We start from the raw sequence: 26331 nt of genomic DNA, 5'->3' as shown, positions 1-26331 counted from the left end.
CTTTCTCAACTTTGACTTCCACTTGTCTATCAGTTAGTCAATAGAGACAGGTTGGGCATGTGTCACTACCTCTCCACACACACATACCTCAAACAGAGTGATGGCTTTTAGACCCAAGTTCACCTACTTGACTGTCACCTCTTGCTTCACTGACAGCGCCTCTTCCTCCGTCATGTCTTCTGTCTTTCAACAGTGTTTCTGACCTTCTTGACTGGCTCGGAAACTCACTCAGTATGTGATAACCTAATTGAACATAAGTGTATAAGAGATCCTCTGACATGCTACACTGATAGGCTATTAAATAAAAAAGTGTGGAGCATCTTGCTGTCACTGCTGGACATGTTCCAGAAAATCTGCTATATTTTCTAATGTAGGACTAGTGCCAAGAATCCCTGCTGAATGGATGTGTTTTAGTGCTTCCCAAAGGAGTACTGTGATTGTAGGGAGAAAAAAAAGCAAATATATAATCTTACACAGATACACAATGGCTTCAATGATTCCAGTGGTTGGAAGATAGCAAATGTAAAATTATGCTTGAGAATATTTGGAAAGAAAATAAAAATCAGAGAATATTGCCACAAAACAAAATTAAATGGTTATACAAAGCATTCTGCAGTCATGGCTCTATGGCTACGTTCACATTACAAGCCTTATTGTTCAATTCCAATTTTTTGCTCAGATAGGATTTGCTAAACTTGATGGTTCACATTCATAATTTACAAGTGACATATCTAACTGTAACGTGAATTCATCTGTCCTCTGAAACGGCACACGTGCACATTAATACATTTTTGCACAAGTCATCTGCATCACCAACAACAAAAAAACATCATATTTGTGATGTTTTTTAAATTTGTGATGGTACCAAATCCGAGCAAACGGACATGCTAGCAGCTAATGTATGCATCATATTTTGCTCAGGAGGACAGCTAACAGTTTGTCAGCTGTACGTGATCAGGTCAAGAAGTGGAAAAAAAGCCAGATGGCTAGCTTTTGCCATTTTCACAGCTATTGGAGCTCTCCTCCATTGTTTTGCACTGCTGGTGCTGCTGATGAAGACAGCTTTTAGTGCATGCATATACGAAAAAAAAACAAAAAAAACAAACATGAATCCTGATCTGACGGTTCTCATTCATGTTGCATGGCCACAAATAAGATATGTATAATATAATAATATCTTTATTAAGACACTATTGTGAAAAAATACAGTGTCTTCCCTGGTGAAAAATAAATGTGCTAAGTGTACTAAAATGTAGCATACTTTTGTGTACTTGAAGCCACACTAATCATCAATATACTTCAAGTGTGTTTATGATTAGTTAACTTGAGGCATGCTATTTTGGAACAACTAATTTTGTACTAAATATATTTTAATTGTAATTAAATTGTAGAAAAGTGTAACTTGACGTGTATTTAGTGTACTTTTATGTGCTAAATTAGACAACTTTCACTTAAATTATATTTTAGTATAATATATTTCTATAAAGTGTAATATAGTATAATTATTTTAGTGTGTTAACAGTGTTAGTGTGAAAGCGTGATGTTAGTATACTTTTTATATATTTACAAAAAGTACAATTTGTGTAAGCACATTTTCAATATACTATTGAAAATATGAATATACTTTAAATACAATAAAGTACATTTATTTTTCACCAGGGTTTTACATCAAAATAAAACAAACAAACAAAAATCAATAAATTACTATAGTTGCTGTATGTATGTATGTATGTATGTATGTATGTATGTATGTATGTATGTATAATATGCTGATGTTTCTTAGTTCTGGAAAGCGGTGCTTGGTTACTTTTCCTATTTCTTAGGCTGTAGTTGTGTACAGGTTCAGATTGTTGAAATAAGCAGTTAACGTTGTTATTCTCCATCATATGCTTTAGTTCATTCTTAGTAATAGTGTCTCTTCTTTGGGCCAGTGGTTTCAGGGTGTCCTTTGGAAGTCCAAGGATTCTCAGACAATGGTCTTGCACTCTTTGTAGCTCCACAGAAAGATACTCAGGCAAACCACTCCAAATGGGACTGGCATAGTCTAGCAAGGGCCCGATCTTTGTTATGTAGGTACTGTAGTAAGGCCAACCTCAATAGGAAGACCAGCTTTCCTACATGCTCTCACGTAATAAATATGTTTGCCCGCTTTACCAACAATACTCAATATGTGAGAGTTCCACTTTAAGTCATCCTGTACTACAGCTCCAAGCAACTTGAAATTGGTGACTCTATCAAGCTCCACACTGTTGATGTGTAAAGGAGGTGAGGAGTTGTGTTTTTTTTTTTTTTTTAAAGAAATCTGCATCTATTCTGCTTTCTTGGCACTGAGTTCCATTTTGTTACTTGCAGCCCAAGATTCCAAATAGTGCATGACATCCTTGAAATTAAAGGTACTACCTGGTATTGCTTGCAGTTGTCAGTGTATTTGCATGTTGTAACTAGGTCACTCGGAATGGCTTCCTCAATGCCATTAATATAAACGTTGAAGAATTGTTAAATTGTTAGTAGATATAACGCCACCTTGTGGAACACCAGCAATTACTTGAGCTAGTTTAGACAATGCTCCAGGTAGCTTTACCTGCAGTGTTCTTCCTGACAAAAAGCTCCGAGTCTATTTCCAGAAACTTCTACTAACTCCTATGGTAGCAAGCTTGGTCAACAAGATGGCATGATCGACTAAATTAAATGCTTTACAAAAATCCACAAATACAGTATGCACACCTTTTGTCTTACTGCCAAAATCCGTAGCACAATACCAGTCCTGTGTGACACAACTGAAGGGCCATAACAGTTGATCTATCTTGAGTAAGGGCATGTTGATTGTTAGTAACTTGTGTAAAATATGTTAGTAAAATATGTATCTGATCTAGGGCCACATAGAAAAGTGACTCAAATCTGATTTAAAAAGATCGGATTTCTATGTCCACACAGCCCTGAAAACAATAGATCTGTTAGGGGATCACATTAGGGGAAAAAACAGGTTTGAATCACTTCAATCTGATAATTTGAAGGTAGCCTATCTTTTTTGTTATCAGAAAGAATGTTTTTTACCATTAGCTACCAGATTTAGATGCTGCCTGAAATAACTTACATATCGCACAGGCTCGAGTATATACTCTAGTATCACTGTCAATAAAAAGCCAACAACAATTGTTTTTAAGCAATAACCTAGCATGAAATAACATTACCCTTACAAAAAACAAGTTTATTCAAGTGTGCTTCTAGTATACTTCTTTTAAACTAAAAATAAGAGAGTGTACTTTCAGTTTAGGCGGCACGGTGGTGTAGTGGTTAGTGCTGTCACCTCACAGCAAGAAGGTCCGGGTTCGAGCCCCGTGGCCGGCGAGGGCCTTTCTGTGTGGAGTTTGCATGTTCTCCCCGTGTCCGTGTGGGTTTCCTCCGGGTGCTCCGGTTTCCCCCACAGTCCAAAGACATGCAGGTTAGGTTAACTGGTGACTCTAAATTGACCGTAGGTGTGAATGTGAGTGTGAATGGTTGTTTGTGTCTATGTGTCAGCCCTGTGATGACCTGGTGACTTGTCCAGGGTGTACCCCGCCTTTCGCCCGTAGTCAGCTGGGATAGGCTCCAGCTTGCCTGCGACCCTGTAGAACAGGATAAAGCGGCTAGAGATAATGAGATGAGAATGAGACTTTCAGTTTACTTTTTATTTACTTATCAGAGATGTACTTAATAAAGTTATACATAGGTATACTTGGCTTATACTGAAAAGTATATAGAAAAGTCTAAGTATATTAAAGGTCTCCTTGCATCGTTTTTTCATTAATTGTGCGGTGGTCTCTAGTATGAATGAATGCCCTGTGAGCCGGTTTTGGTGAAAAAAAATGCTGTGGTTCTCCTGTTTCAGTTTGGTGCTGTTCTAGTTTGATGGAGGAGTGGGTGGCGGGAGAACGACAGGATTTCAGCTCTTACTCATTAATATTCATGACATGTAAATGTGTTACCTCTGATTGGCTAACAGCACTGTGACGCTACCTCCAGTGGGTCAGAACAAGCGGATGTGGGTGTCTTTGTAAAATCTGTTTTGATTGGCTATTATGGTCTCGACATCGATGTTTTGACCAATAACATAGATAACACGAATTTTACATCACATTCAACGAGATTTAAATGAGACTAAAGATGGCGACTTACAAATAATGTGTAAACATCGTTGGAGTTAATAAAGTTTGAACAGCATGAAGGAACATACCCCAACCCCCTGAAATTAATAAAAAAAATTCTCAACAGATTTGGCATAATATAAAAAGGTCGTTTTTTTACTCAGAAAAAGCGGAAATCCGCCGAAAAGCGGAAAACTCTCATCCCTGCCTAGCTTGTGACCATGTCATGCATGCTAATGTGGAGAATATGAACATGAACATGCTATTTTGTAACAAAAACCTTCGAACAAAAAGTTCATGTTTTACTTACAGCTTGTGAGCTGGTGGTCGACAGATCCAGGTATTAAAAACAACCTCGAAGCAAAACCACTACTGAAGGCACCGAAGTTTGAAAAGTCACTGTGGTTGAAATTATCAGAACACAGTACTAACTGTAGAATTGTGGTACTATCACTTTAACTATCAGTGTTATGGTAACACCACTAGGTGGCGACAGCACCTGTATTGAGGAGTGGCAACCTTAATAAACCATTCTAGTGTGTACACTCACAGGAGTTGCATGTGTAATTTCGTGGCTCGCTACATGGTGTCAGGAGTGGGATAATGATGGCTCAAGGACTTCGTCGTATCGATCCATTAGTGTTTGATGAGAATATTGCCGACAACTGGCGCAGGTTTGAGAAAGAATGGACAATTTACTGCAACGCAGGACTGTCGGATAAATCTGAGAAAGTTCAAGCCTACACGCTACTGAACCTAGCCGGACCAGAGGCTGTTGAGAAGTCGGAATCCTTCGTTTACGGAGAGGGGGAAAGTCATGAAAACCCGGAGACTCTACTGGTAAAGTTTCGTGAATAATGTTTACCAGCAAAGAATGTCATTATGGACAGGCATGCTTTTAACACAGCTAGCCAGGGAACCGGTCAGTCGATACAGGCATACGTCTCCACTTTAAAAATACTGGCAAAGAAATGTGAGTTTGGCGCTCTCCGTGATGAGTTGATTAGGGATCGTATCATCTGTGGGATACAAAGCGACACCCTCCGCAAACAGCTATTACGTGAACAGAAGCTCACCCTTGAATTGGCAATTAGCATGTGCATGCTCCATGAACAGTCGGAAAAAAGCTCCAAGGAACTTCATAAGGAAGCTGAACTGTGCTCAATTCAGAGGGCTCGCTGTGGCAATTGTAATGGCCAACACTCACCTGACCGCAGCAAATGCTTTGCTCTCAATAAGATATGCAATAACTGTGGAAAACTTAATCACTTTGCTAAGTGTTGTCGCTCTGCACCAGCGCAAGCCACAGTTCGCCACAGAGCCCCCACCCAACACAGACAAAGAGAAATTGGTAGAGTAAATGAATTGACCACTGAATCAGACAATCAGGTAGTTGATACGTTTTACTGTGACACAATACTCACAAACACACAGAAGGGGGAAATCTTCGCGACGCTGGCAATGAAAAACGGAAATGGACAACTGAAGGTTAAAGTGGACATTGGCGCTAAATGTAATGTGCTGCCCAGAAAAATACTTCATGCAGTTGACCACACAGTGCACGTGGATCCAAATGAAAAGGTCAATCTAGTAGCTTATGGAGGTGAGACAATCAAAACAGATGGCACTGTAACACTGGATTGCACACAGAGACAGTTCAAGTTTCATGTGGTCAATAGGGATGTGAAACCCATACTGGGACTGCAAGACAGTGTTGCTCTTGGTCTCATACAGCTCGGACCAGACGTCCACATGCTGCAACAAGAAGCTCCAGAAAGATTGGAATACAATGACCTGTTTGACACCAACGTCATAGGTAAACTGCCTGTGGTATATCACATGAGACTAGATGACACTGTTGCCCCCACAATTTGTGCTCCACGCAGGATTCCCATTGCCATGAAAGACAAAGTCAAGGCGGAGCTGGATCGAATGACTGCTCTTGGTGTCATCACACCAGAATGGGTGTCTGCTATGGTTGCAGCAAAGAAAAAAGATGGAACAGTATGAATTTGCATTGACCCAGTGCACCTGAACCAGGCCCTCCTCAGGCCATGCCATCCGCTCAAATCAATTGACCAAATCATTGCAGACATGCCCGAGGCAAAGATATTCAGCATCTTAGATGCCAAGTGTGGGTTTTGGCAAATACCCCTTGACCACGCCTCCTCCAAGCTCACAACATTTATGTCACCTCATGGCCGATACAGGTTCCTGAGAATGCCCTACGGCATATGCACAGGCAGCGAGGTCTTCCAGAACGTGATGGAACAGCTGTTTGCTGGACAACCTTGCGAGATTGTGGTCGATGACATCCTCATCTGGGGACACACAGTACAAGAACATGACGAACGCCTGACACAGGTTCTGAATAGGATCCACGAAATCAACCTGAAGCTCAACCCTGAGAAATGCAAATTCAGAGTCAACTCTGTACACTACATAGGCCACCTGTTAACCGCTGATGGTGTTAAGCCAGATCCTGAAAAGGCCAAAACTGTCTGCGAGATGGAGAAGCCACAGGACAAACAGGCTCTACAGCAGTTTCTGGGCATGACAAACTATCTATCCAAATTCATTCCCCAGTACAGTGACATGACGGGCCCCCTGAGACAGTTGATACACCACGATGTGGAGTGGCAGTGGCATGACACCCATGATGTGGCGTTCAGCAAACTGAAACAGGCGCTGACTAACCCTCCTGTGCTGCAGTTTTTTGACACCTCAAAGCCAGTGGTCATATCAGCAGACGCCTCCCAACACGGTCTCGGCGCGATATGCCTCCAACAAGGGAGGCCTGTGGCATTTGCATCATGTGCCCTCACACCAACTGAATCCAGGTATGCCCAGATTGAAAAGGAAATGTTAGCTCTAGTGTTTGCAGCTAAAAAAATTCATGACTTCATCTATGGCCGACCAGTTACTGCTGAAACAGATCACCAGCCCCTTGTAACCATCCTAAGGAAACCACTGCACACCGCATCACCACGCCTGCAGGGTATGATGCTAAAATTACAACGTTACGACTTGGATGTGATGTATAAGCGTGGCAAAGAATTGTTCATTGCAGACGTGTTGTCGCGTGCACACTTACCTGAGTCTGAACCTCCGCTTACTGATGACTTACTAGAGGTGATGACTGTCCAGGTTCTCTCCTCACGTCGTACAGATGAATTGTGAAATGCAGTAAAGAGTGACACCACCTGCCAACAGCTCTCTGAAGTCACCATGCGTGGCTGGTCCAGCACCTCCAGGGAGCTGCCACAATGGCTGCGACCGTTCTTCTCTGACACTGGAGGATGGACTGCTCTTACGTGGGCAAAGGTTAGTGATACCTGCAGCACTGCAAAAGTTTTACGTTGGCCAGCTACACCAAGGCCATCCCAGAATTGAAGCCACCAAACGCAGAGCTCGAGAGACTATGTACTGGCCTTCAATGTACTCAGATATCAAAAGAGAAGTGTCTCGTTGTGCTGCGTGCAATGCTTTGACAGCTCATCACACAAAGGAACCAATGCAATTCCACGACATCCCTGAACTACCATGGTCATTTACAGCAGCTGATATATTTGAGTGGCATGGCAAAATGCATCTAGTCCTAGTGGACTCATACTCAGGGTGGTTCGAGCTGGACTACCTCCCCAACATGACCAGCAACACGGTCATTGCAAAGCTGAAGCAACACTTTGCAACACACGGGGTGCCCCACACCCTCATAACTGACAATGGGACTCAGTTCACTGGAAGGGACTTTGCAGAGTTTTCACAAGCATGGGACTTTAAGTACATCTGTAGCAGTCCTTATTACCCACAATCTAACGGTCTTGCTGAGCGTGCAGTGAGATCTGCCAAGCACCTACTGGAGAAGTGCCACCGTGATGGCACAGACATCCAAGCAGCCATTCTCCACACTCGCAACATTCCCCGTGATGGACTCCCGTCCTCTGCTCAATGTCTAATGTCCAGGCGGACCAGGACCTTCCTGCCAGCCACCACAGACATGCTCAGACCCACCATCCAAGTCAACGTGGCTGCTGCACTCGCCAAACGCAGAATGAGGGGGAAAGTGTATCATGACCGCTGTGCTCATCGCCTCCCTGCACTAAGACCAGGCCAAACAGTCAGAGTGCAGACTGAGCGTGGTTTTGATCAAGTGGCAAGAGTGGAAGGCCCAGCCCAGCAGCCAAACAGCTACGTAATAGCATCACAAGGAAAGAGCTACATCAGAAACAGGAGACATCTCCTCCGGGTTGATGAAAACCCACCGGCAAGCTCGGAGGAGGATGTGCCACTGACATCCGCTTCACTAGTAACTGATGAAGAGAATGCCCAATATGCCAACCCACCTCCTACACCTCCTAGTGTCACACCAGTGGTCAATACTGCTGGCTCATCTGAGAGACAGTTGGTGGTGACTCGAGCAGGCAGAGTCAGCCAACCCAATCAGCGTTATTGGGACTATGTCAGTACTTGAAAAAAAAAAAAACTGGAATCAAGATATGGAAATGATATCCATGTGTTCATTTGTTAACTGAACTAGCCTTTTGCTCTTACAGCACCCTAATATTTATGTTGTGTGTAATCTCATGTTCTGTGATAGGCAGCCTGGACAGATAATTTCAATAGGTGTTTTTGTTCTGAATCTGTTATGTGATGCCTACAGTTCAGGTTATGAAATATGGTTTGTGTTAAGTCTAGTTACTTTCATCTGGAAGAAAGGGGATGTAGAATTGTGGTACTATCACTTTAACTATCAGTGTTATGGTAACACCACTAGGTGGCGACAGCACCTGTATTGAGGAGTGGCAACCTTAATAAACCATTCTAGTGTGTACACTCACAGGAGTTGCATGTGTAATTTTGTGGCTCGCTACACTAACGCTGCATTATACTTCGCTGGTGGCGTTCCAAAGATAAATTCCAACCATTTCTTCTTCACCTCTTCTATCTTGGGCAAGAAATGCAACGTTGACGTGTTATTGTCACAAATAACACAGGCACGAACTTGTTCAGACATGTTTTCAACTTGCTGTTAGGTCCTCTTCGTTAGCTACTGACGAGATGGGCTCTGCTATCTCTCCTCATGCTTAAATCCGAACTTTCTTCCCGTGGGCGGTCGCAAGCCAAGGTGGGCGAGGCCATGAATACTAATTTTCGAAGTGACGTAACTTCGTATGGCTTTTTCTGATCCGCTCGTTTTTCCGACTATTTTCTTTCATAAGCTAATACAGGGAATGGGAGTAGAATTACATTTTCACATGGAGCATGCATATGCAACTCGGAGTGAACTATGGTATTTCAAAAAGAGCCAGTATCAAACGTTTTTGGTGGAAGGGCACCTTTAAGCTTAAACTTTTGATCAAGATATACTTAAAGTGTAATAAAGCATTAAAATATGTGTGCCTTATGTTTAAGTGTACTTGCCCTGTAGTAAATTTTGATTTTTAAAGAAAAATGAATATGTTCTTAATTCTGGGTATCTGTTGTTATTTTGTGAATTCTTACCTTTATAACTTCATTGTACCTTAAGGTACAAAACACTTAGGTTGTCTACTGGTAGTGTACATGAGGTAAGGGTTAGGGCTAGAAAACTAATAGTATAGACCCTTCCCACTGACGTCACCGGAAACCGGAAGTAAACGGACCTTGCGCCATATTGGAAGACCAACAAACTCGTGATTAGGGGGAAATAACGGCAGTGCGCGGAATTTAAACCCACGAGGCACTTGATTCATCATAAACCTACAATGGTAAACTTTTGTGCTGTGTTAGGGTGTTCCAACAAAGCTGATGGGAAAGGTGAAAAGAAGTCTTTCTACAGAATACCAGCTGTGATTGAGACACAAGCAAACCAAGGAGCTTTCTGCCAGGAGACAGAGAATAAGTGCATTACTGAGTGTCTGTGAGCAAAGGAGAGCCTGAACGTTGCAACCTCCCTATTGGCTGTTTATTGGTTGTTTGTAAAAATGTATCAATTGTTGCCCTTCATCGCGGACTCGAGAGACCTGACGAGTTAGTTCGTTGGTAGCAGAACAAAATGTCTGGACACAAATCGGGTTTTCAGAAAAGGAAAGAAAAACGGAGGGTCGAAAATACAAAAAAGGAGGCAGAAAATGCAAAACGAGTTTTAAGGTAGGACAAATGGTTACTTTTCTGAGGCAGCCCGCCGTGGCTGCAGGCTTTCAGTTGTGTCATTGAATGGTTACTTTTCTGAGGCAGCCCGCTGTGGCTGCCTGCAGGCTTATTTATTATAGCCCATTTAGTTAAAATAGTTGATATAAAATGTTTATAGTTATGTGATGGTTGTCCTCAGTGTTCGAACTATGCCGATATTTTCGGGGGGTCCCTTTTTTTCCCTTGGGGGTGCTTGCGCTTGTCTCGGAGCGCGGATCTCCAAACACGAGAAGCCTATCTTACGCACATATCACACGGACTCCACACCTCCACACACGCATCGCGTCTGAAGTCATAACTCATCAGGGGAAATCGTGTCCGCATTGGCATGTTCAAAAAACAACCTCGCGTCAACAATGATACCACACGCAAGAAAAAAAAAAAAAACAGTCAGGCTACTCAACAACCAACCTGGCAGCAGCAGTCGTTGTCATATCGGTTTATTTTATCTTTGATGTAAACACAACACTTCGGATATGCAAATGCTTCCCATTACACACGATTGCTATGTCAATAAACATCATTTTGCCAATATTTTAGAGACCATCCAACATTTCCCAAATCATGTTTTTAAGGGATCTCATGTCCGTTTCAGGGGATCTCGGATCCCCTGAGTACCCCCGTAGTTCGAACACTGGTTGTCCTGATTTAGACTGGTGTGGGTTGCGCGATGTTGCACCAGGGTCCAGATTAGGGCAGAACCGGCCCTGGCTACATTTCAGGTGTAGTTTGTTTTATGTATGTATGTACTTGCATAGATGTGTACTTGGTCTTCCAATATGGCGACTACCGAAATCTCGTGGCGCGGTGACGTCATGCGGGAACCCTCTATACCTAGAAGGGTAATTGCAGTATACTTCAAAACTAAAAAGTGGACTAGATGTATATAACCAGTAACTAATAGTATATTTCCAATATGCTATAAAGTATACTTCTATAAACTAAATAATCGACTAGAAATGTGTAACGAGTAAACCAGTAGTATATTTCCAGTATACTACAAAGTAACCTAAAAAGTGGACTAGAACTATAAAACAAGTAAACTCATAGTATATTTCCAGTATACTATGAAGTATGCTTTTGTAAACTAAAGCGTGGACTACAAGTATAGAACTAGCAAACTATTAGAAAATAAAGTTTATTTGTGGTATACTTGCAGTATAAAATAAAAAATACTAGTTCTATACTCAGAGTTTACTTCTCTTAGACTTAAAGGGCTGATGACACGAACATCAAGTCCCAAGAACATTTCAAGTCCTGTTTTTCTTTTTTTGTATTGTCATTAGGACCCCCTTGAAAATGAGATGCCACATCTCAAGGGGTTATCCTCAAAATAAAAAAAAAAACAAAAACATGACTCTATGCAATTTCTTAAATAAACTATACAACATGGCAAACATGTTAGATTTCTGTTATAATTACGTGAAAAGAAGCTGTTGTTACGCGAATATCCAACTTTTAATTGCACAGCGCAAGAAAACTGGGTCCGTGGCTCGCGGCCATGTTGTGACGTCAGCGGAAGAACACGCTGCGGTTCACTGGCTGTCTACTCAATGGAAATGGCACATGAAAACGCCAGTGAACTCTCTAGCTCTTCCTCTTCTGGGAGTCTAGAATTGTGTTGTGAGTGGGATAGATCGGAAGAATCAAGTGATGACGAACATGGGTGCATCCAACCATACAGGTTTGAACCTGTTACTGTGCACCAATCTGAGAGCGACTCCGACTCCGAGATGGACAGCGGACAGGCAGACAGCCCAGCATTGAACACCACAAGGTTGGATAACAAGGATTGGTAGGTCAACCCGTATTTGTTCAAAATGTTATAGAATCAATATTTTAATATTGTGTATTGTTGTCTTGCATGTGTAAACACTGCTTATATCATGTAAGCCGTATGCTACACTGGATACATAGTTCCTAATGGAGCATGCAGACGGCTAACATAATAAGCTTATGACTATGCCTGATCCGTGATACATTTAGGATAATATTGGCAGGCACGTCTTCTAGTTTATGGCTTCTTAGTTTTATCCTTGAATGAAGCAAAATATTTGATAACCTACATCAGCGTAAGCAAATGACAATCTGTAGCCTACTTGTCTGGCTAAGTTAGCTTTCCCTCAGTGTTTTGCTTTGAGAAACAAGCTTTCACAAGCAAATACATGACTGATATCACGCCGACTTTATGATTACATTTATGATTATCATGAATGTGTACTCTATGATGTGTACTCTATGAGCGCTCTGGAGCGAGTCACTTCCAAGATGGCCGCGAAGACCGCATGGTTACTATTTTTAGCATCATGTCGGAGCACTCTATAGCTCTACGTACCTTTATCTTATGTCATTTCTCAACACATGTTCTGACAGTTGGACTGTCTTTGGAGGAGTCGCCTTGTTCCAGGCGACTGCTGGATCCGGCATAGCTACTAGTAGACCCCCTCCAGAATACTGTAGGCACTGCTGATGGTAGCAGCACACGTTTGTGCTGAACTGAACACCCAAGAGATTCCTTTAAGCTGGGAAGGGTGTCAAAACGATCCAAATCGAAGTGTTCAGAGCACAGGACGGATGTTGGTGAGGGCTCCCACTTGTCACGAGTGTGCCTGACTTGCTTCACCCACTTCGCATGCAGCTCAGGATCTCTGGGAAACTTGAATAAACTTACCCCATCCTTGTGGGTTTTGGAGCAAAAGCCGGCAACACAACGCGAAGGCATAATAACTATATATACAGTGGGGCAAAAAAGTATTTAGTCAGCCACCAATTGTGCAAGTTCTCCCACTTAAAAAGATGAGAGAGGCCTGTAATTTTCATCATAGGTATACCTCAACTATGAGAGAAAGAATGGGGGGAAAGAATCCAGGAAATCACATTGTAGGATTTTTAATGAATTAATTGGTAAATTCCTTGGTAAAATAAGTATTTGGTCACCTACAAACAAGCAAGATTTCTGGCTCCCACAGACCTGTAACTTCTTCTTTAAGAGGCTCCTCTGCCCTCCACTCGTTACCTGTATTAATGGCATCTGTTTGAACTCGTTATCAGTATAAAAGACACCTGTCCACAACCTCAAACAGTCACACTCCAAACTCCACTATGGCCAAGACCAAAGAGCTGTCAAAGGACACCAGAAACAAAATTGTAGACCTGCACCAGGCTGGGAAGACTGAATCTGCAATAGGTAAGCAGCTTGGTGTGAAGAAATCAACTGTGGGAGCAATTATTAGAAAATAGAAGACATACAAGACCACTGATAATCTCCCTCGATCTGGGGCTCCACGCAAGATCTCACCCCGTGGGGTCAAAATGATCACAAGAACGGTGAGCAAAAATCCCAGAACCACACGGGGGGACCTAGTGAATGACCTGCAGAGAGCTGGGACCAAAGTAACAAAGGCTACCATCAGTAACACACTACGCCGCCAGGGACTCAAATCCTGCAGTGCCAGACGTGTCCCCCGCTTAAGCCAGTACATGTCCAGGCCCATCTGAAGTTTGCTAGAGAGCATTTGGATGATCCAGAAGAGGATTGGGAGAATGTCATATGGTCAGATGAAACCAAAATAGAACTTTTTTGGTAAAAACTCAACTTGTCGTGTTTGGAGGAGAAAGAATGCTGAGTTGCATCCAAAGAACACCATACCTACTGTGAAGCATGGGGGTGGAAACATCATGCTTTGGGGCTGTTTTTCTGCAAAGGGACCAGGACGACTGATCCGTGTAAAGGAAAGAATGAATGGGGCCATGTATCATGAGATTTTGAGTGAAAACCTCCTTCCATCAGCAAGGGCATTGAAGATGAAATGTGGCTGGGTCTTTCAGCATGACAATGATCCCAAACACACTGCCTGGGCAAAGAAGGAGTGGCTTCGTAAGAAGCATTTCAAGGTCCTGGAGTGGCCTAGCCAGTCTCCAGATCTCAACCCCATAGAAAATCTTTGGAGGGAGTTGAAAGTCCGTGTTGCCCAGCAACAGCCCCAAAACATCATTGTTCTAGAGGAGATCTGCATGGAGGAATGGGCCAAAATACCAGCAACAGTGTGTGAAAACATTGTGAAGACTTGCAGAAAATGTTTGACCTCTGTCATTGCTAACAAAGGGTATATAACAAAGTACTGAGATTAACTTTTGTTATTGACCAAATACTTATTTTCCACCATAATTTGCAAATAAATTCTTTAAAAATCAGACAATGTGATTTTTCTGGATTTTTTTTTCTCATTTTGTCTCTCATAGTTGAAGTGTACCAATGATGAAAATTACAGGCCTCTCTCATCTTTTTAAGTGGGAGAACTTGCACAATTGGTGACTGACTAAATACTTTTTTGCCCCACTGTGTGTGTGTGTGTGTGTGTGTGTATATATATATATATATATATATATATATATATATATATATATATAGTATAATAATAATACTAATAATGATAAACTGAACACCTCTCGCATTAACAACAAACTGGTAAGTGAGGAGGAAGATTCTTTCGCTGATGTCATATAGCCCCTCCTCCTCATTCGTCTCCTGGGTGCTGCAGCCCCGTCAAATTTGCCCAAATAGCCGCGTTTTTTATCATAACTTGTAAAATAGGCGCCTTCGTGAATTAATATATGGATCATCGGGAATTACTTTTTATGTTATAAAACATCGCCAAAGATGTCAAAAACGTGTCATCAGCCCTTTAAAGTATACTTTTTATAAACTAAAAGTAGTGGTGTCAACAATAATCGATTCGGCAATGCATCGCAATGCGGGGCATGGACCATGCAGCATCGATTCGGCAACATGCCAGATCGATTCAGCGTATTTAAAAAAAAAAAAACTTCCGTGGGCATTTCCGGAGCAACATCACAGACATGCGCAGTCTGTAGCTGCATGCCAGTCGAGAGAGCACTAGCTTAGCAAGATGGCTGAGGCAGAGGAAGAGGACTGCGAGAGACAGGTTATTATTAACGCTAAAAATACTAAACAGCTGTAATTTGTTTTCTTTTTCATATTTGAAACTCTATAACATTCAATTTTATTTTGTTTAAAACAGGAGTGATGCACACAACAGCCAATAAAATGTTGTTCAGTATCTGACTGCTTGTATTGCCTCATGACCAGGGGTGTAGTGGGCGTGGTACGCGGGGGTACGCTGTCCACCCACTTCTCCCGAGGTGAGATTTAAAAAAAAAAAACTGTCATTCATTGGCCTGAGTTTGTACGCTCTACAGTAAGTGACACGTGCCTTTATGCTCATCATCAATGCCCCCCCCCCATCGAACGTTACGTAAAACGTAGCGACGCAAAGTAGAATGCATTCTAAACGCAGCCGAGATATTAGAATTATGTAAACGGTTGACTCCGCCATCTGTCGGTTTAATGCTTCATGATCTTTGAAGTTCTAATGCGATTTTTGCTCAGTATAGGCCTATGATTTTGAATAGCCTAATAATAACAGTAGGGTCTCTCTCTCTCTCTCTCTCTCTCTCTCTCTCTCTGTGTGTGTGTGTGTGTGTGCGCGCGTGTGTGTGTGATTTCCGGGCGTTCATGGTACCAGCACTGAGAGGGCAACAGAACTGATATAATCGCCTGCCTGGTCATCCTTACGCGGATAATTTCACCACATACTGTATTATATATATGATTTGAAATTCATAATCTTTGTGGCCTTCCTGTTTAGTGTTTTGTTGTACATCCAAAAATGTGAAATGACAATAAATTTAAAGAAATACTCAAGTCTTTAAGAAGGAGTGCATGGTAGGGCTTAACCCAATGGCCGCATGTCATGTATTTTGTATACGCAGGTGCCTCAATCATGCCAGACTAAATGCTTGATTTATTCGATTGGTGCCTTTTATAATAAATTTCAGCCCATTGCTGGTTTGTATGCGATGTGAGTGAGTGACGTGACTTTTTTTGAACTTCTGGACACATGCTGTAGCTGTTGCCACGGCAGTAAGTAGGCTAGTAAAAATATCGAATTCCGAATGCAGCTCGGCTCAAATGAACATGAATTGAACATGAACAAAGGTGTTTGTGTATCATAATTTCCAATATTTTGGCTTCACGCCTGATAGTCCATGTTAAACCTATGCAAGGTTTATGTTGCGTTCCAGCAGCAGAGTGGTGCTGTCTAGGACGATGCATTCGGAAGGAGAAGGCGAATTTGTTCCTCTTTAGCCATTTCGGCATATTTATTGGAGACAAAATAAACCGCGGCTTTTCGCCATAACAGTTGGGCTGTACTGACAAACACGAATGAAAATTGCACACATAAAAACGTCTGGAAAAAAGTGTCTTCTTGTGCCCTCTTGTGTTGTTAAAAGAACGTAACATTTATATAAATCATTCATACCAAACATAGGCGACCAAACAAAGGCTACCGCTTCTGACATGATATCAAATCGATGACGTCACGAATCGCGTACCCCCACTTTAAAAATCTCCACTACACCACTGCTCATGACTACTGAAAAATTTGCCTTGCTTTCAGTGAAATTTTAACGCATCACAATGCATCGTAGAATCGGATTGAATCGAATCGAATCGTTACCCTCCGAATCGTAATCGAATTGAATCGTGAGGGCTGTGCCAATGCACACCCCTAACTAAAAGTGGGCCAATTTAGTCCCAATAAGTATTAGATTAGTTTAAGTATACCTACTGTAAGTACACTGATATCAGTATACTTGGTACACAAAAGTATACTTAAGGAAATATACTTTGTTTACTTAAGTATACTTAATAAAATGAACTTGAAGTATACTTCTTTATGATAAGTATGTCAAATCCCAGTATGGATAAACATTGATCACAAACCTTTGTGGCATAAACCAAGCCACAGTGTATTTTGTATCCCCAGCTTATTCTTGGCTAGCTTTGGAAAGGCTCCAACACAATCTAATAGAAGCTTTACCAAGAATGTCCCTCATCACATATAAAATCAACATCATTATACAGACAGTTTTTAAATAAGCCAAACCTGGCACAGAATCCAGATTTCATGTGAATATTCCTACTTAGACCAAAATTTGAATGAGGAACAAATGCATGCTAGCTCACTTAGCTGACAGATGTTTAATAGCTTTCCCTGCTGTGGTAATGGAGCCCTGACTATATCCACTGTGCGCAGTCAAGGGGCAACAACAAGGCAGCAAATGTCACTGTCCCATCAATCATGCTTTTTGTGCATAATGCATTGTTTACAAACAGAACAACATGCATTCCTCATAAACCCTCGGAGAGCAGGAACGGAAAACTTTGGGCAAAATGGAGTTTTCAAAAGGCACAATAATGTGTTGTGCCTTTTCTCTCTGTAAATACACACTCAAGCAATTAACAAAAATAACAGAGACTTGTGCTAACCTTTATCCAACACAAGGAAGAATGCAAGTCTGGTGCATAAGATTCCTCAAGCCAACACTCATTCATTTTAGTGACACCTGAGGCCACAGTCATTACTGCAAACAGTGGGAGTCCTATCCATCGTTATGTGTTTCCTCCTCCACTGTGGGGAAGCTTGAATGGATTTTAATTGTTTTTCATAGATGATGTATGTAAAGGTGAATGACAGTAGCACTTTAGCAAGTATTTATTATTTTAGTCCCTAGCAAAAAAAAAAAAAAAGGGGGGGGGGGGGGGGGGAGAGTGTTAATTTATTAATTTGTTTTAAAAATCTAATTCTGGTGATCAGACCATGGGCATGCTACTCTATGCCCACAGCAGGAATGCAACAACTGTTCTGCCTAACTATGGTTACAGCCTTTTAACATAACTACTAGCTAACTATAGACAAATGTAAAAAAAAATGTCTGAGTAAAGTGCTGGACCACAACACGCCACCAGAACAGCTTCAATATGTCTTTGGCACAGATTCTACAAGTTTCTGTCACTGAACTGAAGGGATGACTGTTCTTCCAAGAGATATTCCCTCAGTTTGGGTTTTGATGATGGAGATGCAGAGTGCTGTCTAACATGACACTCCAAATACTCCTCCTGGGTAGAGATAATGGTGGCTGTGAAGGCCACAGCAGATGATTTTCATACTCATCAAGCCATTACTACATGGCTGCTTGTGCACTGTCGATGGGTTCATAGTCACCCTGGAAGGGGATACTCCCATCTGGACAGAATGTTCCAAATCACAAGACAAAGGTACTCAGAAGATCATTTGCAATGACACTTGTGGACCCAACCCATTCCAAAAAACTGTCACCCATCAATGAATGATTTGTAAGTAACTCATTCATTCTTTCTTCTTAAGTACTGCCTTTATCTTAATAAAGGTCACAATGGATCCAGAACCTATTCCAGGAACACTGGACAGGGTGCCAATCCATCACCACACACACACTCCGTTTTAGAGTATTCAATTCACCTACCTGCAGGAAACCCTGCAGGATAGCCACACACAGGTAAAACTTTGCTCAACCAGTATCTGGAGCTCAAAATCAAACCCTGAACTCTGGGAGGCATCAATATTACCTGCTGGGCTATCATGCCCACCTAACTGGCTAACTCTTCCAATGCCTTTTCTACCTGTTCCTACAATTTCAACCAGGGCTCCTTGTGATCAAAGTCAAGTCAAGTTTTTTTTTTTAATAGCGCTTTTTAACAATAGACATTGTTGCAAAGCAGCTTTACAGAAAAGTAAAGACTTTAAACATGAGATGACTCATGTTTAAAGTCCACCTTTTGTCAAAGCTGGCATAAGATGCAAATTGTTAGTTGAGAACAGAAAGAAAGGGGGAATAAATAGCTACCACTTGAGTTAGTATAATTGCTATCCAGTCATGTCCCAATTTTGCTTTCGAGTGCACTAATTTAGTTTCTTCTCCTTTGTTATGTTACGTTACACAATGGAGAAAAAATAAATTGACTTGGGAATCATCTTTTCTTTACACTTCAGGGCTTTCATATAGAACAATGAGTGACAAAAGGAATAATTAAAATTAAAGGGGGCATATTTTGAAAAACTCATGTATCAGTGTTTGCGCACATGCATTTTGGTATCTGGAGTGTCTATCAACCCACAAACTGAAATAAGACAACCCAGTCAGGTTTTTTTTTTGGTCCTGCCTATTTCAGAAAACATGTGCTTTAATAAGCCATTTAGATTTGGCTCCTCTTCTATGTCAATAGCTCATTAAGATTATGCCACCCCCATCCTTGTATTGCCAGTCACAGCTTGAGAACTGTCAGTGTGAATGAATACTCATGAGGAAAGTGCTACCTGATTGGTTGGTGGAACAGGGGAGTAGGTTGAGCAGTGGCTCATTATCATTTAAAGGAACAGACACGCAAACCAGCTGTTTTGTACAGGGCTGTTGAGACAGGCTGAAAAGGAGCTGTGGTGCTTTATCCTTGTGGTATTTTGACCAAAGCATGCCACAGACATTTCATTAAGACCTCAGGGAACTGTGTCAAATTGTGGAACAGGAGTATTAACATATCCTTTAACATGTGGACATAGGCGCCAACTTCATGTCAACATTGGGGGGTCAGAATTATGTTCTTGCACCGTGACGTCATGACATCGGCAGTGTATGTAGTTGAATATGAAAGACTCAGTTGTAAGTCATTTTCATTCATTACTATTCACCATTGCAAGTGTGAAGCGCCCATTTTAACGATAACTTATTATGATGCATTAAAAAAATCTCACGACTTTAAACATTGTATGAAACACAATTTATTCAGTAAACAAATTTAGTTTCATGCAATTTTCTTTGAGATGAATTCGGCAGACAACTGTACATGAATGTAGTTTCTGTTAAGAGTTAATGGATATGACAAAGTTAATTTTAATCTTACTTACAAACTTTAACAACACATCTCTTTCATGGCCACGGAAATTAACAAGTAGGCAGTGAGAAAATCATATTCATGAACATGAGAAAATCATATTCACCCTAATAGCCCATCAGCCCTAAAACTTCGCAAAAACATCACTCCTTCTGTCACAAGCGCTGAACTCATTGGTAATTTTTTTCAAATCAATGTGGTCTGTATGTTCCTTGTGTGTGTAAAGAACAGCCAAGTAATTCAGTCTCGGAGCAGTCATGGTGCTCCGCAGGTAGGTCTTAAGTCTGCGCAAAGCACTAAAGGACGTGTAAATTTTGCGTAGTGCAACCTGTCAATCACTCACTGCCAACCATTGGAATATTGCAAGCGGAAAAGGGGGCGGGTCATGTCCGATCATAACATTTTAGGTGATGTTTCTATAGATTACTTATTTTGCATTCAAAGCTAGGCTATTATTTGTTTAGGTGGTTTCAATCGTCAGTTAACATGAGTTCATCTGTACTGTTTACTACTTTTGTCATTATTGGGGTGTTTTTGCCCCCCCAACTTTATCTTTGGGGGGTCAAAAAGGTCCGTGCCCCCCGCAGATGGCGCCAGTGCATGTGGATATCGTATGTGCCTTTTTGCAGCCACAATATATTCACTGAGGTGTTTGGACAGTGTGGTAGTATGGAGAAGAATATAAGATGTTAGGCAACACTGAGCACAGATTCACTGAAACTGGATAGTTAAAAATTGCAAAAAAACAAAACAAAAAAAACTTCATCTAGTCCCCCGCCCAGTCTTTGGTGAGCCTGTACCCACTGTAGCCTCAAATTAGTGTTCTTAGCTGACCGTAGTTGAACCCAGCAGGGCCTTCAAGCACCTCAAGGTGCTTTTCTGTTCATCACAGTTGTAAAGAGTAATTATTTGAGTTACTGTCATCTTCAGTAACAGTCTGACCTTTCTTTTCTGACCTCTCTCATCAATAATGTGTTTACACCTGCAGAACTGCTGCTCAGTGGATGTTTTCCACACTGTTCTGTATAAACTCCAGAGACTGTTGCATATGAAAATCCCAGGAGATCAGCAGATTTTGAAATAATTGGAAATACTCCAGCAACCAATGTTCCCCTATTCAGTGCTTGATGGGAACATTAGCTGAAGCAAATGTGGTGTGTGTGTGTGTGTACCTCTGAAATGAAGGCCTTGGCACTTGCAGGACTCATGAAGAGAACGGCTCGGCGCAGGGTGTCCCGGTAGCGATGCAACTCTTCCATCCTCATGGTGCGGAACATCCCAGTAATCATCATGTTAATGTTCGATTCCACCTTTTGTAAGGACACATCCATCCCCTGCTGGGATGACTTGTCCAGAAAGTCCTGGATCCCTCGGATATCTAGACATGCAGAAATGATGTCACCAGAGTTACATTTTATACCCAATGTGAACCTTTCAAACATTTTATTGAAATGGAATATGTGCAGTAAAGTGAATATACGTTCCACACAAATAAATGTATCACAAACATTCAGGACCCCATTTATGAGATTGCAAAAACCACAGGCAGGGGAAATAGCATCTCATTTTAACCATCATTTTCAGTCAGCAGGCACATACATTAGTGCGTTCTCAGCCATATCTCTTCTGCCAGGAACTTCAGTGAGAAAGCTGTAGCATGTAAGAGAACATTAGCATTTGCGTTAATGAGACACGGGTGAGAGAGACAGAGCAAGAAAGGAAGAAATGGCAGAACTGGAGCACTGGCTCAGACCTGGGGTAAATAAAATATGAATCTCCTCCATTTAAAGTGATGCTAGCTGCATGCTCATCCTTCCGTGCAGTCAGCTCTGTCCTACATCAAACCAATTTCAGCACACAGAGAGGAAAGCAAGTCGAGTGCACAATTAAAGCAGGCAGAATTATGGGACTGGGGCATGAACAGGTGAAACGGAAAATGGGTGTTTCTGGAGGTGCCTTTGAGACCCTGGCACTTAGAATAACTTTATGCAGCACTTGTTTTGAAGGCATAAAATTACTGTACTTATGCAATTAATAAAGACAAGGAAAGAATAAACTACCTTGTTGTAATCAGAGGTGGGAAGTAACAAAGTACAATACAACCCTGAATCAGAAAAAAAAAGTTGGGATGGTATGGAAAATACAAATTAAAAAAAAGAGTGATTTCTAAATTTACTTTGATTTGTATTTCATTGCAGATGGTATGAACCCAAGATATTTCATGTTTTGTCTGATCAGCTTGCCTGCGACCCTGTAGAACAGGATAAAGCAGCTAGAGATAATGAGAGATGATGAGCTTCATTTCATTTGTCAATATACATCCATTCTTGTGTTTGAGGAATGCAAAACATTCTAAAAAAAGATGGGACAGGGCAATTTAGGGCTAGTAATGATGTAAAACAATTAAATAACGGTGTGATTTTGAAATAGGCGATGTTAGCAAGTGATTTGTAATCATGATTTGGTACAAAATAAGTATCCAGGAAAGGCCTAGTCTTTGGGGAGCAAAGATGGGCTGAAGAGCTCCAGTTTGTCAATAAATGAATGAGAAAATTATTAAAATGTTTAAAAACAATGTTCCTCCAAGAAAGCTATAAAGGGATTTGGATATTTCATTCTCTACGGTGCATAATATCAAATGATTCAAAGAATCTGGAGGAATTTTGGTGTATAAAGAGCAAGGACGTAAGCCTAAGCGGAACACCCATGATCTCTGATCCCTCAGACAGCACTGCATCAAGAACCATCATTCATCTATAGCTGATATAACCACATGGGCTCAGGATTCATTTGGCATCCCTTTGCCAAGCACTATAATACGGAGTTACATCTGCAAAGGTCATTTAAATCTTTACTGTGCAAAAAGGAAGCTTTATATTGACTGTGTCCTGAAGCACCGTTAACTTCTCTGGCCTCGGAGGTATCTGGGATGGACCACCACACAGTGGAAACATGTATTGTGTTCAGATGAATCAGTATTCCAGGTCTTTTTTGGAAGAAATGGATGCCGTGTGCTCTGGACCAAAGACGAAAATGACCATTCAGATCAAAGCCCAAAAGCCAAGGTCTGTCATGGTATGGGGTTGTGTCAGTACCCTTGGCAAAGGTAACTTACACTTCTGAGATGGCAACATTAATGCAGACATGAGATTTTGGAGCAACATATGCTGTCTTCAAGGCAACATTTTTTCCAGGTATATTTCAACAAGACCACATTCTGCACACATTACAAAGGCAGGGCTGTGGAAGAGAAGGGTCCCTGTCCACTCTGTCCTCAATAGCGAATGTGTGGTGAATTTTGAAATGAAAAATTGCGACAATGACTACCCTGTAATGTTGCATGTTAAGACCTGTTTGCAGGATGAATGAGACAAAATAACACTTGAAACGTTTCATCGCTTGGTGTCTTGTCTCTAAACATATTTGAAGTGTTGTGAGAAGGAATGGTAACATTACAAAGTGGCAAGTGCTTTACCGTCCCAACTTTTTTTTTTAATATGTTGCATAATTGGCGATACAACATAATAAACAGTGCAAAATTCTCATCTCATTATCTCTAGCCGCTTTATCCTGTTCTACAGGGTCACAGGCAAGCTGGAGCCTATCCCAGCTGACTACGGGCGAAAGGCGGGGTACACCCTGGACAAGTCGCCAGGTCATCACAGTGCTGACACATAGACACAGACAACCATTCACACCTACGGTCAATTTTTAGAGTCACCAGTTAACCTACTGTAACCTGCATGTCTTTGGACTGTGGGGGAAACCGGAGCACCCAGAGGAAACCCACGGGGAGAACATGCAAACTCCACACAGAAAGGCCCACGCCAGCCACGGGGCTCGAACCTGGAGCTTCTTGCTGTGAGGCGACAGCGCTAACCACTACACCACCGTGCCGCCACATTGCAAAATTGAAATGTTTATTTTGGAAAAAACAAACAAAACTACAGTAAAAATTCATGAGGTTAAACCAGTGCTGTTTTTGGCAGCCATTTTTTATTTAATTTTAGTCTTAGTCTTTTGGATGAAATGCTTATTAGTTTTAGTCACATTTTAGTCAATTCCATCCTTGATAATTTTGGTCTAGTTTTAGTCAAGGAAAACTAAAAGGGTTTTAGTCCAGTTTTAGTCATTCATTTTAGTTGAAAAAAATAATTACTTTAAAACATTAAATTAGGCCAATACAGAGATAGGAAATTGTAATTGAGGTTGATAGGTTGTGCATAACATACTCTCAAAACAGTGTCTCAAAACAAACTTGTTTCACTTGAACGTAAAAAGCATGTCAAATATTTGGGTTTAATAATCGATGACAATCTTTCTTGGAAGCCTCATATTGATTTTATTTGCAACAAAATAAGCAAGGTTGTCGGCCTTTTGGCCAAGCTTAGACATTTTATTCCACTACATACCCTTATGACATTTATATCGCTCTCTGATTCAACCTTATTTCACATATGGTTTTAGTTCTTGGGGACAGGCTTGTAAAACTCATATAAATAAAGTATTAATCCTACAAAAACGAGCTTTAAGATTAATCCATTTTGTTGATAATAGAGAAAGTGCCCTTCCATTGTTTTCCAAAACCAGTATTTTACCAGTAAATCTTCTTTTCTGTGAATGTATTTCTAAATTAATGTATGACATTGTTAATCAAAGTGCACCCTCAAACATTTGTAAATTGTTTTCTTCTATTTCTAGTATCCATTCTTATAACACTAGGTCATCTTACTCCAACAACGTATATACTCAGTATTCTCGTACAAATCTACAAAAGAACTCATTTTCCCATGTTGGTGTGAGGGTATGGAACCAGATTCCAACTTCCATAAGATCTTCATCTAAATTGTCGTTCAAGAAAAAAGTCAGACACCACCTTTTTTCTGATTTAAGTAGATATGGATATGATGTTGACATCTCCAAACTCTTTCTTTCTACTTAACTTTATTTCTATATATAATTAAGAGCTATATTTATTTATTTATTTATTTATTTATCTAATCTTAGTTTTAACTTTAAATATTATTTAATACCATGCATAAATTATCAGTATGACAAGTATACCTCTCTCTCATATATATATATTTTTTGTTATTGAATGATATATTACTGTACCTTTATATCGAATAACAAGTATTGTCTCCTCTTTTTCTTTTTGCTATCAAATAGGTGTTAATTTGTCAAGTATGTTTTATTATCTTTTTCATACATATTTAAGTATTATATTAATTCATATAATTTTTTTTCTTTGTAAACATGAGTCTGCCTTGATTAGCAGTGCGCTATTTGCAGACTCGTGTAGTCTATTATAGGTTTATATGTAATTGAAATAAATGATTTGATTGATTGATTGATTGATTGATTGATTGATTGATTGATTGATTGATTGATTGAAGTGTGTATGCTCTCTACATAAACACTGTCTAGTGCAGACATCCCAAGTCTCCCGGAAGTTCCGGGAGTCTCCCGCATATTGATAGTGGCTCCCTGATGCCTGCAAATTGGATAAGATCTCCCAGAATCTAGAGCAAGCGAGCAAGAGCATGCACGCGAAACATTAATGTCTGCATCGCGCATATGACGGAGTGCGCAAGGGAGAGCGAGAGAGACTGCATGTGTGCCTGTTCATGTAGCGCATGCTAGACAAAGAGCATCCTGATTGGTTTACAGACATCCAAACTCATCAGGATGCTCTTTGTCTAGCATGCGCTACATGAACAGGCACACATGCAGTCTCTCTCGCTCTCCCTCCGCACTCCGTCATATGCGCGATGTAGACATTAATGTTTCGCGTGCACGCTCTCCCTCGTCTCGTCTCGTCAACAAAAACAACAGATACGTCTCGTCATATTTTCGTGATCAAAGAGTTAAGTTTAGCTCGTCACTGTCTCGTTTTAGTCATGAAAAAAAGGTGCGTTAACGAAATCATTTCGTCATTGTCATCATTAACGAAAACAACACTGGGTTAAACATCAAATAATGTGCTGCTATCCCGTGCAGGGTCGCAGGCAAGCTGGAGCCTATCCCAGCTGACTATGGGTGAGAGGCAGGGTACACCCTGGACACATCTCCAGGTCATCGCAGGGCTGACACATAGAGACAGACAGCAAATCACATTCACACCTACGGTCAATTTAGACTTTAGAGTCACCAGTTAACCTAACCTGGGTGTCTTTAGACTGTGGGGGAAACCGGAGCATACCCACACAGACACAGGGAGAACATGCAAACTCCACACAG

At 41.1% G+C, this 26331-nt stretch overlaps 1 protein-coding gene and 1 long non-coding RNA gene across 2 annotated transcripts in view; one reads left to right on the top strand and one right to left on the bottom strand.

The window, feature by feature from the left end:
* Window positions 1-26331, bottom strand: part of grid2 (glutamate receptor, ionotropic, delta 2) — a 1182816-nt gene that overhangs the window by 450402 nt on the left and 706083 nt on the right. Inside the window, exon 4 of the mRNA XM_060930811.1 lies at window positions 21264-21469. Coding sequence (XP_060786794.1) covers window positions 21264-21469 — 206 coding nt within the window. The remainder of the gene's footprint in view (window positions 1-21263; window positions 21470-26331) is intronic.
* On the top strand, window positions 15154-16132 carry LOC132892534 (uncharacterized). Its single transcript, XR_009655455.1, has 3 exons — window positions 15154-15244; window positions 15341-15461; window positions 15845-16132. It is a non-coding gene; the product is annotated as an uncharacterized LOC132892534 (long non-coding RNA).

The sequence above is a fragment of the Neoarius graeffei genome, chromosome 10 (genome assembly GCF_027579695.1).
Source record: "Neoarius graeffei isolate fNeoGra1 chromosome 10, fNeoGra1.pri, whole genome shotgun sequence".
Lineage (NCBI taxonomy): Eukaryota > Metazoa > Chordata > Actinopteri > Siluriformes > Ariidae > Neoarius > Neoarius graeffei.
Note: the sequence above shows the minus strand (reverse complement) of the source record. Positions and strands in the feature narration are given on the sequence as shown.